Raw genomic sequence first — 14,859 nt, 5'->3', positions numbered from 1 at the left:
GAGTGCTCACCTTAAGTTTATTGCAGTATAGTATCCTATAGCCTCTATTGTTCTCTCTGCCTTATCTCCATTCATGTGACTTAGTATCGATATTTACAGAAAAAGTAATGGTACGGACCTTAGTTTCTTTGTAGCTAAGAAGGATTGTCTAGTTAGAGGGCTCTAGGCTCTGCCACTTTGCCTGCCTGACTGAATAACTTAGAGCAAGCTTCTCCTTAGTTTTTCTTACCCTCATTTTATTATCAGCTAAAAGAACTGGTAACTCTTGTTTCTAAAGTATTTTGAGGCATTGAGGTAAAATTTGCCCATAGGTCCGTTATTTTTCTAGGGATTTTTTGAAGATGTGAAAGATCTCTAGATAAGCTGTATTACTTAGTTACTGAACATTTTATACTTCTAAGAAGAGATTACGCTTCCTTGCCCAGCTGGAAGCAGAAAAGATGCTTTGCAGATGCTGAGCAGCTACAGGGCGTGTCTTAGCTATCAGTTAGATCTTCTGGCCCTGGGACATTTCCCTAGAAGGAACACAATTTACTCTTCTGAGAAACACAATAACTTTCCCAGAGTTAGACAACATGTTTGTGAATTGAGAGTTGGTCTCTGCTTATACCCTCTGACAGTCTACAATTTTGTTAGGCAACTAGGAGAGCCACGACTTTTCCTGATGAAGTAAGTTGTACAATATTTGAATTTGCCAGTGTCAAACCTCATTATGATCACATTTCCAGTAACAGCTCTTTGATAACTGAAATCCAGACTCCTGAGAAAGAATGAATTCTTAGAAATGGCAATTCCTTTATTGTTCTCTGTGCAATGAGTTTGAATAAGACATAGCAAACGTCTCTCTTGACACAGTCCTTTAAAGTTCATTTTTCTCAAACAAGTCATTATTTTCTATTTTAAGTAATGCCTCTGCAGCACATTGAGGGATCCTATGGTAGTATTTCTATTTTCTATTTCTTCTATTTTTCCTTTACTTCTTAACTCTCAGTGATAACACTGAATAGCTCACTTTTTAATAGGTACTTTTATTTATATTTAGTGTAAACTTAACTTGATATAGAAATCATTATTTTTCCTGATAAAAGGAATAAAAAAGGAGAATATTATTTGAGATAGTGATTAACTGTAGCATTAATTATTAAGAAATCCATTTAAAATACTTATAATCTCCCTAAATGGAGGCAATTTTCACCAGACAGCTTTGCACATTTTCTGTATTATGGCCCAAGTGGGGCTAACCTAGGCAAGGAATTCTCAGCTCACTGCTGAGGAGCCTCTGACAGGCATCAAGTGGCCTTTAAATGATTGCAAGCTGTTCCAAAATGGAGTTCTCATGCTTGATTTTTTTTGAAAAAGTGACTTTTCCAGTGTGATCTCAATCATTTCCGATGTTCTTCATGCCTTTCTGCAGATCTGTGTTTACATCTGGTAGCACTTCCCTTCAGCCTGAAGAACTTTCTTCAGCTTTTCTTATAGTGCAAGTCTTTGGGTGACAAATACTCGCATTTACACTTGTCTGAAAATATATTTATCTCATCTCCATTCTTGAAAGAATTTTTCTCTGAATATAGAATTCTGAATAAATAGGTATTTTTTATTTCTTCTTGCACTTTAAAGAATTGTTTCCCTAACTTCTGGTCTTTATTGTTTCTGAAAGAAATCAAAGCATTCAAATTGTTTTTCCCCCGTTTATAATATGTTGGTTTTTTCTGGCTGTTTTTAAAAGTTTCTCTTTTTTCCCCCAGTTTTATTGATATATAATTGACATACAACACTGTATAAGTTTAAGGTGTACAGCATAATGACTTGACTTACATGTATTGTGAAATAATTGTCACAATAAATTTAGTTAACTAAAGAGTTAGAGTTTCTCTTTATGTTTCATTTTCAGCAGCTTGACTATGGTGTTCCGAGACATACTGTTTTTCCACATATATTCTGCTTGGGGTTCACTGAGTTCTTTGAATATATAGATTAATATATTTCATCAAATTTGAGAAATCCTCAACTATTTTTTCTTCAAATATTTTGAATCATTTAATCTCTCCTCTCTTTCTGTGATTCCAGTTAGTTTCTCTGTTCTTCAGATTTGATAAATTTGTATTGTTCTCTCTTTAAGCTTTCTCTGTATACTGTCATCTCTATTCTACTGTTAAGCTCATCCAAAGTTTCTATTTCTCTGCTAAGATTTCCTATCTTTTCATTCATTATTAACATATTTCCTTTACATCATTGAGATAGTTATGATAGCTGCTTTAACTCCTTGTTCTGCTAATTTCCAATATCTAGTTCATTTCAAGCTTGGTTTCTGTTGATTGTCTTTTCTCTTGAAAATGGGTCATCTCATCCTAGTTCTTGTAGGTATGTCAGTTAACTGGGGGCTTTATCTGCTTATTGTGAATATTTTGCTTTTAAGTCTTTGGATTCTGTTATATTCTTTCAAAGAATGTTGATTTTGTTTCCTTTTGTTTTAATGGTCAATTTACTTCATTGAATTTAAGCTAGAAATTGTCTCTCTTAGATGGCAACTCAAATCTCAGTTCAGTTTTTTAGCCTTAGCTGGGTTGTTTGGAATCTGCCATGTGCTTTCATGGTTCAAGGGTCATGCAGAAATTTGTACAGTTCTTATACACAGAATTTGGATCCCTCTCTCTTTGGCTATCTACTTTCTGGGATCCCCTCCTCACTTTCCATTGGCTTCCAGTGGTTGCCCTGAACTCTCTCCTTTATTTATTTAGGATATGAAGACTTTGGATTTTCTATTTAAAATTTAGCCACCATATGAGGTGCTAGCTGTTGTCTGCTCTCAGACTAAAAGTCTCTTTAAAACTGGAAGACCCACACCCTTCTTCCAAGTGTCAGCTCCTCTTCGGAATATGCCTGTTTTTGTTCTTTCTCCAATGCCATCAAGTAGTTAGGGATTTGGTTTGGTTTGTTTTTTTGTTCACAGAATATAGATATTATCCACGGAAGGGTTGATCTGGTAGGAGTTCAGTCCTGACAGCTCATTTTTACTCTAACTACTAAACCTGCAAATGTTTGATTAAGAGTTCTGTTGAGTAAGACTTTAAAGGGAGAGAGAAGAGGATAGAAAGCAGCAAGATCAAAGGATTTGACATGGGAAGGTGAACATGGCAGAACCTTAAGGGAAAGTCCAGAAATCCATGTAAGAAGTGGAAGGTATTTCATGGTCAACGGTACTCTCTAAAATGGGAGGGATACAAGAATCATCGGCTGCTAGAGCTCTGGGTATGGAAAGAAAGCCTATACAGGACAGAGTGTACAAAGTTTGCTTTGTCTATTGAGACTGTCCTCAGCCTCAACATGCCCCTTTGCCTTTGCCTTTGCCTTTTCCTTTTCCTTTGTCTTTGCCTTTGCCTTAAGACTACTCTGAAGTTTTGTTATACGTTTAAAAAGACCCTGCTTTACCTAGTCCTTAATTCTGTTTATTTCCTCAACATTTTCAAGGCTTTCCCACCTAAAGAGCATATCTTTTAACCTTAGGAAATTCGCAACATACATAATGATGAATTAATGGGAATCAGGCGAGAAGAAGAAATGGAGATGTCTGATGATGAAATAGAAGAAACAACAGAAACAAAAGAAACTGAGGAATCAGGTAAAGATTATTCTGCTTTGCTTTATTTAACTAACACCTACTGGAAGGGATGATATTTTAAAACCGTTAACAACCGGTAAGGTATGGGCACAAACCCATCAGACTGGAAGCAGCTAGAGACAATTGGTAAGGCCATATAAGTACACACTTGCTGAATGTCAACCCTGTGGCTACAGGACTTACTGTGGTCTTAATTTACTGCCATCTTTCATCATAGTACCTAACTAAAAGTGGACTTTCTCTTCCTAGGAGCATTGGACATTTAGGTGGTATTGTTCTATATTTGGCTTGGACTTATTAATAATACGTTCTACAGTAGAAACCATAAGACAGTTTATGTATAAATAGGTAACTAGCCAAACTTTTAGGAAAAAAGTTAGATCCCTACATCACTTATACTTTACACCAAAATTAATAACAGATGGATTGAAGATTCAATTGACAAAATATATATATAGCAAAAGAAATGTTAGAAAATGTAGGAGTTGGTTATATAATTTGGGATGAAGCTCTCCAAAGATAGAAATCTTAAAGGATATTTTTGATAAATGTATCTGCATAAAAATTAAATATTTCTCTTTAAAAATCACAAAGTTAAAAGAGAACCTAGGGCTTCCCTGGTGGCACAGTGGTTAAGAATCCACCTGCCAATGCAGGGGACATGGGTTCGAGTCCTGGCCTGGGAAGATCCCACATGCCCTGGAGCAACTAAGCCCATGCGCCACAACTACTGAGCCTGAGCTCTAGAGCCCACGAGCCACAACTACTGAGCCCATGTGCCACAACTACTGAAGCCCGCATGCCTAGAGCCTGTGCTCTGCAACAAGAGAAGCCACAACAATGAGAGGCCCACGCAGCACAAAGAAGAGTAGCCCCTACTCCCCGCAACTGGAGAAAGCCCACGCACAGCAACAAAGACCCAACACAGCCAAAAATAAAAACAAATAAATAAATAAATTTATTAAAAAAAAGAGAGAATCTACAAACTAAGTCGAAATATCTACAATATATGAGTCTACCTATCTGCTGCCTTCCATTGTGGTTACCTGGAGGTTTATTAGGAACCAAACAGGGGTCTACAAACAGTTGTCTGGGTAAAGGCTTTTGCTCTCACCTAGTATAGTCAGGACCTCACTGTGAGACGATAGCCATGGTATGGGTCCCCAGTGGAACTCAAATGGCAAACCTGTTGAACAATATAACACACCACCCTTCAATTTCATAACAAATCATCTTGGAGGGGGGTTACCATGGGAGAGATTAAAACATCAGCTAAAAGATGCGTGTTTTCAGGTAAACCATTCTATACAATCTTAGCAGTCAGTAAAGCACAGTGGACAAGACACTGGACCTAAAGTTAGAACACCTGAGTTCTAGTCCAAGCTCTGCCTTTCTTGACATAGAAAGGACTTCTTCCTCAGCGAGCCTCAGCTTCCACACTTATACGAAATACATTATAAAAACTGTCTAACAAAGATTTTGTAATGGTTAAGTGAATTCATTCACTCCTTTAATAACTATTACATTCTCAGCCCTGTGCTTGACATTGGAGATATGGTAGTATACTGCCCCCACTGTGTGTGTGTGTGTGTGTGTGTGTGTGTGTGTGTGTGTGTGTGTCTGTGTGAGAGAGACAGATAGAAAACAGATTGATTATAATGCAAATCAGAATTTATTGGTTCCTGTACTTGCATATTGAAGTGAGCAGCTCTAGCCACTTGAGTGATCCCAGAATCTTCACTCCATGAACAAAAACTCTTAAGGAAAGAAAATCACTGAGTCAGAATTTTTTAAAAGCATTCATTAGCTGTTACATCTGAATTTCCTCTATTTTTGCCATATGTTAGATCCCTAAACATATAAACCTCCATATATATTAAATAAACCCTTTGTAATCAGTGAATAGTTAATATTTTCAGAACAGCAAACTAATAACTGCAGACACATACTATAAACTTATAGCCAAGATAAACAAAAAATTTAATAATAATTGAGCTATTCAAATTATTTAAGTGTTTAGCCAGGATATTTTATAGCTGATTAATCTTTGATTTGTAGGATTGTCTCCACCTCAGTATCTGCAGTATTGTATACAGTATAAATCCACTGTTACCCTGAAATGAATGCAACCGTAAGTTTGAGCATCCACTTGATAAGTTGCTGAGTTTGAGGAATTATTGGGGGAGGAGAGGGGTATATGGGAGATTCAGATTGAATGCACTTACTAGGGTTATATAATTGCAGTTTGCTTCTGTATCTCTTTTGAGTTAAAAGCTGTATTGGCTACTGCACAGAATCTTATTCGTTTAGAGACTGGAAACTCCCTGACAGATCATCTTATAGCTATTTTCTTTCCTGTTCCACATGCCAGGATGCTGCTTTGTCAAATAAAGCTATCTACAATAGACTTAATGTAGCTTACCAAATAGCTTTTCTCCCAGAAGGTTTCAATTCATTTTAATTCAAGGACTTTTGTGCATTTTTCTTCCCCTTGATCGTACCTAATTTTGTTATTGCATGTCTGTAGTACTCAACTGCAGAAATCCTGCTCAGTGTGAGCCGGTGAGCAGGTCCTCAGTTTTTATCTAAATCAGCTACATGTTTTAGTTATCGCTTGGTTCCAATTAAAAGCTTAAGCAACTAGATCTCAAAGTTTTATTTCTCTCTCTCTCCATGCTACCAAACTTGAATTTCAGGAGCCTATAGCATGTTTTTGGTTAAATATACTTCCCAGTCTGAGTCAAAGCTAGCAGTCTGTTACCTTTCCTTGAAGTGCCACAAAATTTCTGTTCTGTGAGATTCTCTATGGTAGCTAGCCCATATTTGTGATTCAGAACTGGAAATACTCTTGCCATGGAAGAAAAGACCGCTGTGCTCAAAGCAATGTGTTGAAGAGGGAGAATCACATCAAAGCAAATCATGATAGTGTGAAACTACTTCATTCTATTGTTAACCATGATGGAAAGTACATGTACCCAGTAAACATTAAGGATAGCTGTTCCCTTTCAGCATCTATCTTCTGCCTTCTTCACTTAAATTGGTGGTTTTCAGATTTGGTATATATATATAAGAATCACTGGGTTACCTTTTAAAATTCAGATTTCTGTGCTATAGAGTCTGCTTCAATAGGCCTGTAATAGGGTTTGGGAATCTAAATTTTATCAGCCATCCTAAATGAATTATATGATCATGGTCCAGGGAGCACATTTGGAAAATATTGACTTAGACTAATTCTCCACTTTGAACTTCACAAGTGTTTCTCAGTTTTTTCTCCCCCTTTAGGTGGGACAGAATGGCTAGAGGGGTCTGGAGCTGGTTGGTTCCCTGAGTTGGTTAGGCTCTGGTACTACCTGAGTAGGTTAGGCTATGGTAAAATCATTTCTTCTGAAGGCAGCCCTTTTATAGAAGAACATGATGCTCTGGCATATCTCAAGAGGGTTTCTTTTTCCCCTCCCCTGCTGGAAGCACATAGGAATTTTTCTCCAGTGTTCACTCTGAGGACCAGGTGGAGCCCCTGGAGATAAAACTCACAAAAGTGTAGGGACCTAGCTATGACTGGGTCTCCCTGGAGTTTTTAACTCTCAGACTTATTTACACTGAGCCTACAGCAAATTGCCAAGTACAGTTTAGGTTTTCCTACCTTGACACTGTTTCCTGTGGCGATATCTGCTCATGGGTTTCTGGTCTGGTAAGTTGTGATTCTCTGTATTCACCTGTTTGTCTCTCCAATTTTGGGTGTATGAGTTTGCCCTGTTACTTCACTTCTCTGTTGTATCTAAGAAGAGTTGTTGGGTTTTTTTCAGTTTGTTCAGCTTTTTACTTGTTGTTAGGATGGAGTGGTGACTTCTAAGCTCCTTACATGCTAGACCATAAACTGGAAGTTTTTTTTTTTTTGGCCTCACTGCACGGCTTGTGGGATCTTAGTTCCCCAACCAGGGATCGAACCCGGGCCCTCAGCAGTGAAAGCGCAGAGTCCTAACCACTGGACCGCCAGGGAATTCCCCAGGAAGTCTTGTGTCTTAATTTTTACATTTACCTTTCCTCTATAGGATCAGTTAAGGCTGCATTTTTAAAAAATAACTGTCAGCCAAATTATTGTGTGGACAGTCTTCAGTTCAAGACAATTAGCCTTCTATTTTATTATTACAGGCTCTTATTATTTGCTGCATTTCAAGTAAAAGTAACTGATGTTACCTAGAAATATTTTAGTGATGTTTGAGGTGAAGAATTTGAAACACGATGAGGACTTTTGTGTGTTGGAATTCTGTGTTCATTTAGAAAAACGAGTCTTTGTGCTTTTGTGTCCATCTCTTGCTACCATGGCCACCTCAGATCTAAAGTTTCTCATTGAGAGGCTTTTTATACATGTCAATTTAAAACACCAAGTTTTCATGGTACTAAGGTGAACCACAACGGAATCTGGATATATGGTTTTTACTCCTTTGTATTGATTGTTTAGCCTTAGTATCACAGGCAGAAGCTCTGAAAGAAGAAAATGACAGCCTCCGTTGGCAGCTTGATGCCTACCGGAACGAGGTGGAACTGCTAAAGCAAGAACAAGGCAAAGCCCACAGAGAAGATGACCCAAACAGGGAACAGCAGCTGAAACTCCTGCAGCAAGCCCTGCAAGGAATGCAACAGGTAAAGACATTTTGGTTCTCTGAGCTTTTTGGAAGGATAGTAATCAGCTCCTCACTTGTAAAAGGGCCCCCGCAAGCAAATAGAATAGCAAACCTCTTATTTTCTTGGTATTGTGTTCTCTGGCATGGCTGAGGAAGGGATGATGTATTGTAGTTCATGAAATGTTCTGGTAAATGCAGAGATAGCGATGGATCACCAACTTTCAAAGAATGTGCGTTCAGTAAAAAATACTTAACAATAAAACTACACTGAGCATAACCTAATCTTTTCTTTATGCTACGGAATGTACTTTGGGATTTGGACAGGGTCTCAAGGTCATTGTGAAGAACCTTAATTACTTAGATATGCAACAGTGCTGGTGAATAAGTATCTAGTTGATACAATGCTAAATAATACAGTCTTTTAGAAGAAATGGCAAGAATCCTACCCTTGATTTGGTTGGAAGGAGAGGTGTTATGGGTTTTTAAGTATCAGTGCTTTTGGGCACATAATACCAATTTGCTTTTGTTTTGTTTTGTTTTCACAGTCATTTATGTGAATGAGTTTACCAGCACGTTATCCCAAGTATAAAAAGTAAAGTAAATAAGTGCATCCAACTGTAATTGCATTCAAATACAACACTGTGTAACAGATGCTCAATATCTAGAAGTTTTATGTAACCACCACAGCAAGCCTACTATTTAAAAGATATCAACATCTGTTCCCATTATAGTAAAGGAGTAGTACTTCTGAGTAAGGGTACTATCCTCTTCTGTCTTGCCGGATTACCAACCATTTTCCTCACAACTTAAACTGTCCAATAATTTTTTAATTGTGTGCCTTGGAATTATCTAGGGCAAAGCTTATTGATGTTTGGAAATCACAAATTGTGAACAGGGAGTCTCTTCTGGCACAAAGAGCCCCATGTTCCTATTACTTCTGCTATCATTGTCTTCCTATGTGACAAGCAATATCACATTAATATTTTACCTTTCCTATTAACGAAATGTGTGAAGTAATGCTTACCTTCCTTTTACTGTCACCGTGGAGTTTAATTAGATCAGGGATCTAGTTTAATTACATCAGATATCTTTCCACCAAAAAAATACATCTCCTCAGCTAGACTTCAAAGAATTTCAACAATGTACATTGTACTGTGTCTTTTAGCCCTCCCAATGGTCTTTTGCAAGCCTCTGAAAAGCAAAACTTTGAAAACATTTTCTTGTTATTGTTTTCCCCTCTTACCTTGATTTGAAACCACTCCACATAAGAATGGAGTGGTTCAATTTTAAACTAATGAACTTTTTTTTCATTCCATCACTTCAAAAACTTCGGTGAGACAATTAGGTCTCTACCTCCTGAAAAATTAATTTTACTCATTTTGATTACTTTTTATTGGAAAATAGCCTTGTAAACAATGGTAAAATTTCTCCCATCTTATCCCCGATAGACGTATAGTCTAATATGATGGTTAAGAGCATGGGCTGTGGGGTTGACTCAACCTGGGTTTAAATCCCAGCTCTGGCACTGACTATCTGAATAGCCTTAGGCAAACCATTAAACCTCTGTAACCTTCAGGCTTATGTATCATAGGTTTATTGTGAGGCTTAAATGAGATCATGCATATGAAACCCTTTGCCCAATACTTGGCACATGTTAGATGCTAAATACATAGTATTTGTAGTAATCATTAATGATGAATCCAGTTCCTTGCCTACTGATAAGGGAACCAACATTTGTGAAATTTGGATTCTTTACTACTTTTCTCGCAGAAATTGAACTTGGCTTGGAAAATGGCTATTTGCAAGAATGCTTTATACATTAAGTTCTATGCCAAAATCAAGATATTGTCCACATAGTATTAACTGCACCCTACCCTTACATCTGGCTGGAATAGGAAAGTTAAGTGATTAGATCAATTAGTTTCTCAGACTCTTTCTAAAATATGAACAAATCCAAAAGATTCATAAGAGCCAGATAAAATAACTTCAAGTGAAAAGTATCTTGATTTTCCCTTTAGTATCTTTGCATGGAGAAATGATTGTGTGTGCTGGGGGAAAGTGAGGAAGGCCTGCCTAATATCTAACTTCAGCCAGTGTTTTTAAGTGAAGTGTGGCTTCTTAAGACTTGATTGTCTTTGGTCTTTCTTGTAGCATCTACTCAAAGTCCAAGAGGAATACAAAAGGAAAGAAGCTGAACTTGAAAAAATCAAAGATGACAAGTTACAGGTGGAAAAAATGTTGGAAAATCTTAAAGAAAAGGTACATGAGTACTAAGTGACCCTTTTCCCTTGCCCCCTTCCCCCTTTTCAGTGACAATGAAAATGCCCTGGAAGCTCCTACCAATAGGTATCAATGTGGAATGGTTGGTTGATTGGGGATTAAAAGCCCTTCTCCAGGGTAATTCTTGAATCAAGGGCTCTGCTTTTAGGTATGAGTCCTTGGCATTTCTAAAGGTTCTGGAGAGTATACTTTTCAATGAATAAAATGTCCGTCCATCCCTAACATTCCTCAGTCTTCCTTCTTGGAGAAGGTCAGAGTATACACCTCATCCCTGCTTCATCTAGTCAAGCAAATAACAACATAGAAAGCCCGTGTGACACAAAATACTTTCAATTAAGCATTTCATTAAACGAAGGAACACAAGTACAACAGAACATTGACATTTCTTTGCCAACACTCCATCTAGTGTAATAATGAGCTGCTGCAGGTTGAAATAGCCAAAACCAAAAGGGGGGAAACTTGGAAAGCAAACAAGGAGACACATTATTCTAAAGCTAGATAATAGCAACCGGGAAGGCAAAACGGGACTTTGCCTAATGAGAACCTGCAGCCACAGAACCTCCAGTGAGGACCTCTGAGAAAGTCTACTAACTTCTAGATGGATTAATGTATCTCAACCATGCATCGGGTGCCCAGTCTATTTAAGGTATGTAAAGTCTACTGATGGTGTCTCCCTGTCACACCTCTCTAATTTCCTTTATGCCTGAACATTCAAGTGAACTTATCCTCTGAAAAGAAAGGCCCATTGACCATAGCTGCCTGACTTAATGTCTCAGAAGAAAGAGAAGATTAGCGGGCTTCCCTGGTGGCACAGTGGTTAAGAATTTGCCTGCCAATGCAGGGGACATGGGTTCGAGCCCTGGTCCGGGAAGATCCCACATGCTGCGGAGCAACTAGGCCCGTGCACCACAACTACTGAGCCTGCGCTCTAGAGCCCGTGAGCCACAACTACTGAGCCCACGTGCCACAGCTGCTGAAGCCCACTCACCTGGAGCCTGTGCTCCACAACGGGAGAGGCCACTGCAATGAGAGGCCCACGCGCCACAGCGAGGGGTGGCCCCCCCCTCGCCGCAACTGGAGAAGGCCCACGTAGCAACGAAGACCCAGCGCAGCCAAAAATAAATAAAGAAAAATAACACACACAAAAAAAGAGAGACGATTAGGAGCTTAGACCAAGAGCCAGAAATCAATTCCACAGTTCTACAGTTCCACAAGAGGTTGTGCTTTTTCTCTTCTGTGCTCAGGGCAGGAAGATGCAATGCATACAGGCCCTGGGTGCGTTTGCCAGCATAGTGACTTCCCCTAGAGTGCCATTAAGAACTGGCAACCTTGGTGTAGTTGAAACAAATGATTGAAAGTGTTTTCTTCCGGAGGCCATTTGCAATATGCTTTTAATTTTTCCACTTCATAAAACCAACTTACTTTCCAGTTTTGTGGGTGTTATTAAAGAAATGAGCATAATCCCAGACAAATTCATTTATCAAGCATTTAATTGAAAAGTGCCAAAGCTGCTCTATTTAGCAGGACTTTCCTCATACTATCAGAGCTTCTAAAATGTCCCAGAGCTGCTACTTAGCTCTGTTTCCCTTCTTGCATAAGATGGAGTGTGTGTGTAGTGTAGCCAGAAGACTATAGGTGAACATGGGGTTATCCTAATGACATTAAGCTTAAAATCACTCTTCAGGATTGACATCACAAATTGACTTGAGGACATTTTCGTGTAAGCAGCTCTCTGCTTTGTAAAGTATTTCATTTAAAGAAGTGAAGGGTCAAATGGCATTGAAAAATCTTGCAATATTATACCTAAGTCTAAGTGTTTCCCATTTTGCAACTAAATATACCTTGAAGTGGCAGCTAAAGAGGACAGGGAGAGAAATCCAACTGATAATCAGAAAAATGTGAGTCAGAATATGTTTCTGTCCTGTTATTTTAAGTGAGGTTTTCCTTCAGGGAAAGTCATGACAGTTCATTATAATCTGATCTTCTCTGGGAAGCTGATTTGCGACCAAATATTTCAAACTGTCACAATTAGGTTAGGCAGCAAAGTACCATCACATTAGACTGCAAAAAAAATTTCAGGTTGAAAGGAAAGCAATAAGTTTTGGTGAGGAGGGATATTTTTTCTTTTTGTTTGGGTTTCTTGACAGTAAACCACAGTGTGAGTTATTGTCAGTGTTTTGCAATATAACAATGTGACTTATGTCTGTCTTACTGCAGAAAGAACTAGCTCTTTGAATCTGCTAGTAAAATTCAAGGTGATATCATGAACCCTCCCTTGAATTCTGATCGCCCATTTCCTACTACCTTATTGGCCATTCTACCCTTTAAAAGAGCCATTAAACTTTTTTTTCCAGTTTGTTTCCTTTTCATTTCTTTTTAATTTAACATTTTAACCGTGTGCTTCTCTTTAAATGAAGTTTATGTTATAAACACTCTGAGATCATTCCATTATTTCCAGTTTTAGGAAAATACTATTCCTCTCTTTTCTGTAACTGTTGAATACGCTTCCTAGTAATTCATAGTGTTCTATTTTATTTTTATTATTTTTCATGATTAATATTGTCATCTGTGAAATTAGTTGTTTTATTTTTGGGGATCTAATTTTTCCTGAATTGATGATGTATCTTAATAAAGCAGCTTTATATTTGTTTATAAAAAAAATTCAAGGTGATAAGCATCCCTTCAATTACCTTCTAATTTTTTAAATGCCAGCTATAATCAAATTGAAGTCAGGTTTCAGTAAGGCTACATTTTGATTCAAGATGGCTAAAACTTCTCAGGATGTCTACATATCTTAAATGAACCCCAATCTGTTAAATTCTCACACTTAAAAAATGGCTTACTGGATCATTTAATGTTTTAAGGGGGTTAGAAGCACATGTACAGCCCGTGGCTTAGAAGTGAGCCAGCAGTTTAAATCAAACTTGGCATGATGGTTGCTGACTGGATTGGATTCTAAAGACCAAAGATTGAGTAGGTCATCAAGAAAGGTTTCCCTTCTGACTACAGCCTGGAAGCCTGTAAATCCACAAAACAACATGTCTTGCAGCAAAGACCATTAGTTTCATTCAGGGGCAGCATCCTGGAAGCTTTGAAGGCATCTTTAAAGAAAAAAGAAGGAAACCTGTCCCTGCTGAGGGCTTTTGGAAGGAAAGAAGTGACGAAGCACCCGAGTCATCCATGATCTGCTCCCCCCTCCGGAACATTTCCCCAACACTTTCTTTTACAACAGCAGTGAGACTGAAGCACTGATTTCTTTTATTCCTTCTTATGAAGGCTCTTGCTTCACATTTATAATACAGAAAAGATGTTCTCAGTACCCAAAGAGAGAAAGAAAAACCCGAGAACGGTCTGGAAGCATTTTTCAGTTTGGTTGCTGGTCATGGATTTCACCTGAGTATCTCTTATGAAACATACACACTATGCTCAGAAAGAGAAAACTTTCAACAACAAAGAAGTCCACTGTCACGGTCATTTCTTGCTGTAAAGTCATAAATATCCTAATTGATAATGTCCTTATCAGAGAAAAGAGAGAGAGAGCTGATAGTCAATAAATAGAAGCTCTAATTTTTAGTTCAAGAGCCAACAGTTGATTACCTGTGAGTGGATCAGCTACATTGTAGATTCTCCATTCCAATATGGGACTGACCTTTAGCATAGTGTGGACCTAAAATAAAAAAGAATGGTCCTTTTCACATTGGGTGGCCTGGGATGAAATCCTGGCTCTACCATTTTCTAGCAATGTGATCTTAGGCAAGTTACCTAATTTATCTGAGCCTCACTTTCCTCACCTGTAGAATAGAGATAAAACATACCTAACAGTGCCTGGCATCTTACAGACAATAAATGTTGGGTCTGGTTCCCCAGACTACTTGCATAGAGTCAAGAATGATAAAGGCAGAAGGGAAAAAAAAGACTAGTGAAGATGAATGTCTAAATTTTTGTGTGTGTTTTGAAGGCTTATAAGGAAGCTTTGGATTATTGGTGATGCTTTTGTAATTTATACTATTTTCCCTCGCATTCAATAAGCAAAATTGCACAGTATTGCTTTCGAGGTGCTGTTAAGAAGTTCCCTGTTGTATAATTGAAACCAAGTCTGTTACCATATAAGGTGCACTGACCCGGGAGACATATTATTCCCACAGGAAAGCTGTGCCTCTAGACTGTGTGCATCGAGCCAGGATAGTGACTACCCTCTGGAGAAGACCCTGAACAGCTGTCCTATCAAATCTGAACGCGAAGCACTGCTAGTGGGTAAGGAAGCTAACACACACATTCAACGGATAGAGTGCAGTGGAGTGGGGGGAAGGATTAACCTAAGATGCATAAGCACAT

The 14,859-nt window shown here is 38.3% G+C and overlaps 1 protein-coding gene across 13 annotated transcripts in view; it reads left to right on the top strand.

The window, feature by feature from the left end:
• ENOX2 (ecto-NOX disulfide-thiol exchanger 2) overlaps positions 1–14,859 on the top strand; it is a 261,630-nt gene that overhangs the window by 239,418 nt on the left and 7,353 nt on the right. For 12 of the 13 annotated variants that reach the window (XM_082377872.1, XM_082377874.1, XM_082377875.1 and 9 more), the window contains 4 exons: positions 3,508–3,622; positions 8,082–8,263; positions 10,396–10,503; positions 14,670–14,778. In XM_082377872.1, the coding sequence (XP_082233998.1) occupies positions 3,508–3,622; positions 8,082–8,263; positions 10,396–10,503; positions 14,670–14,778 (514 nt within the window). The remainder of the gene's footprint in view (positions 1–3,507; positions 3,623–8,081; positions 8,264–10,395; positions 10,504–14,669; positions 14,779–14,859) is intronic. The other variant, XM_082377871.1, reaches the window with a different exon arrangement.

Source organism: Balaenoptera borealis, assembly GCF_965194805.1.
Source record: "Balaenoptera borealis genome assembly, chromosome: X".
NCBI lineage: Eukaryota > Metazoa > Chordata > Mammalia > Artiodactyla > Balaenopteridae > Balaenoptera > Balaenoptera borealis.
The sequence above is the reverse complement of the archived record's forward strand: the minus strand, read 5'-3'. Positions and strand labels throughout refer to the sequence as shown.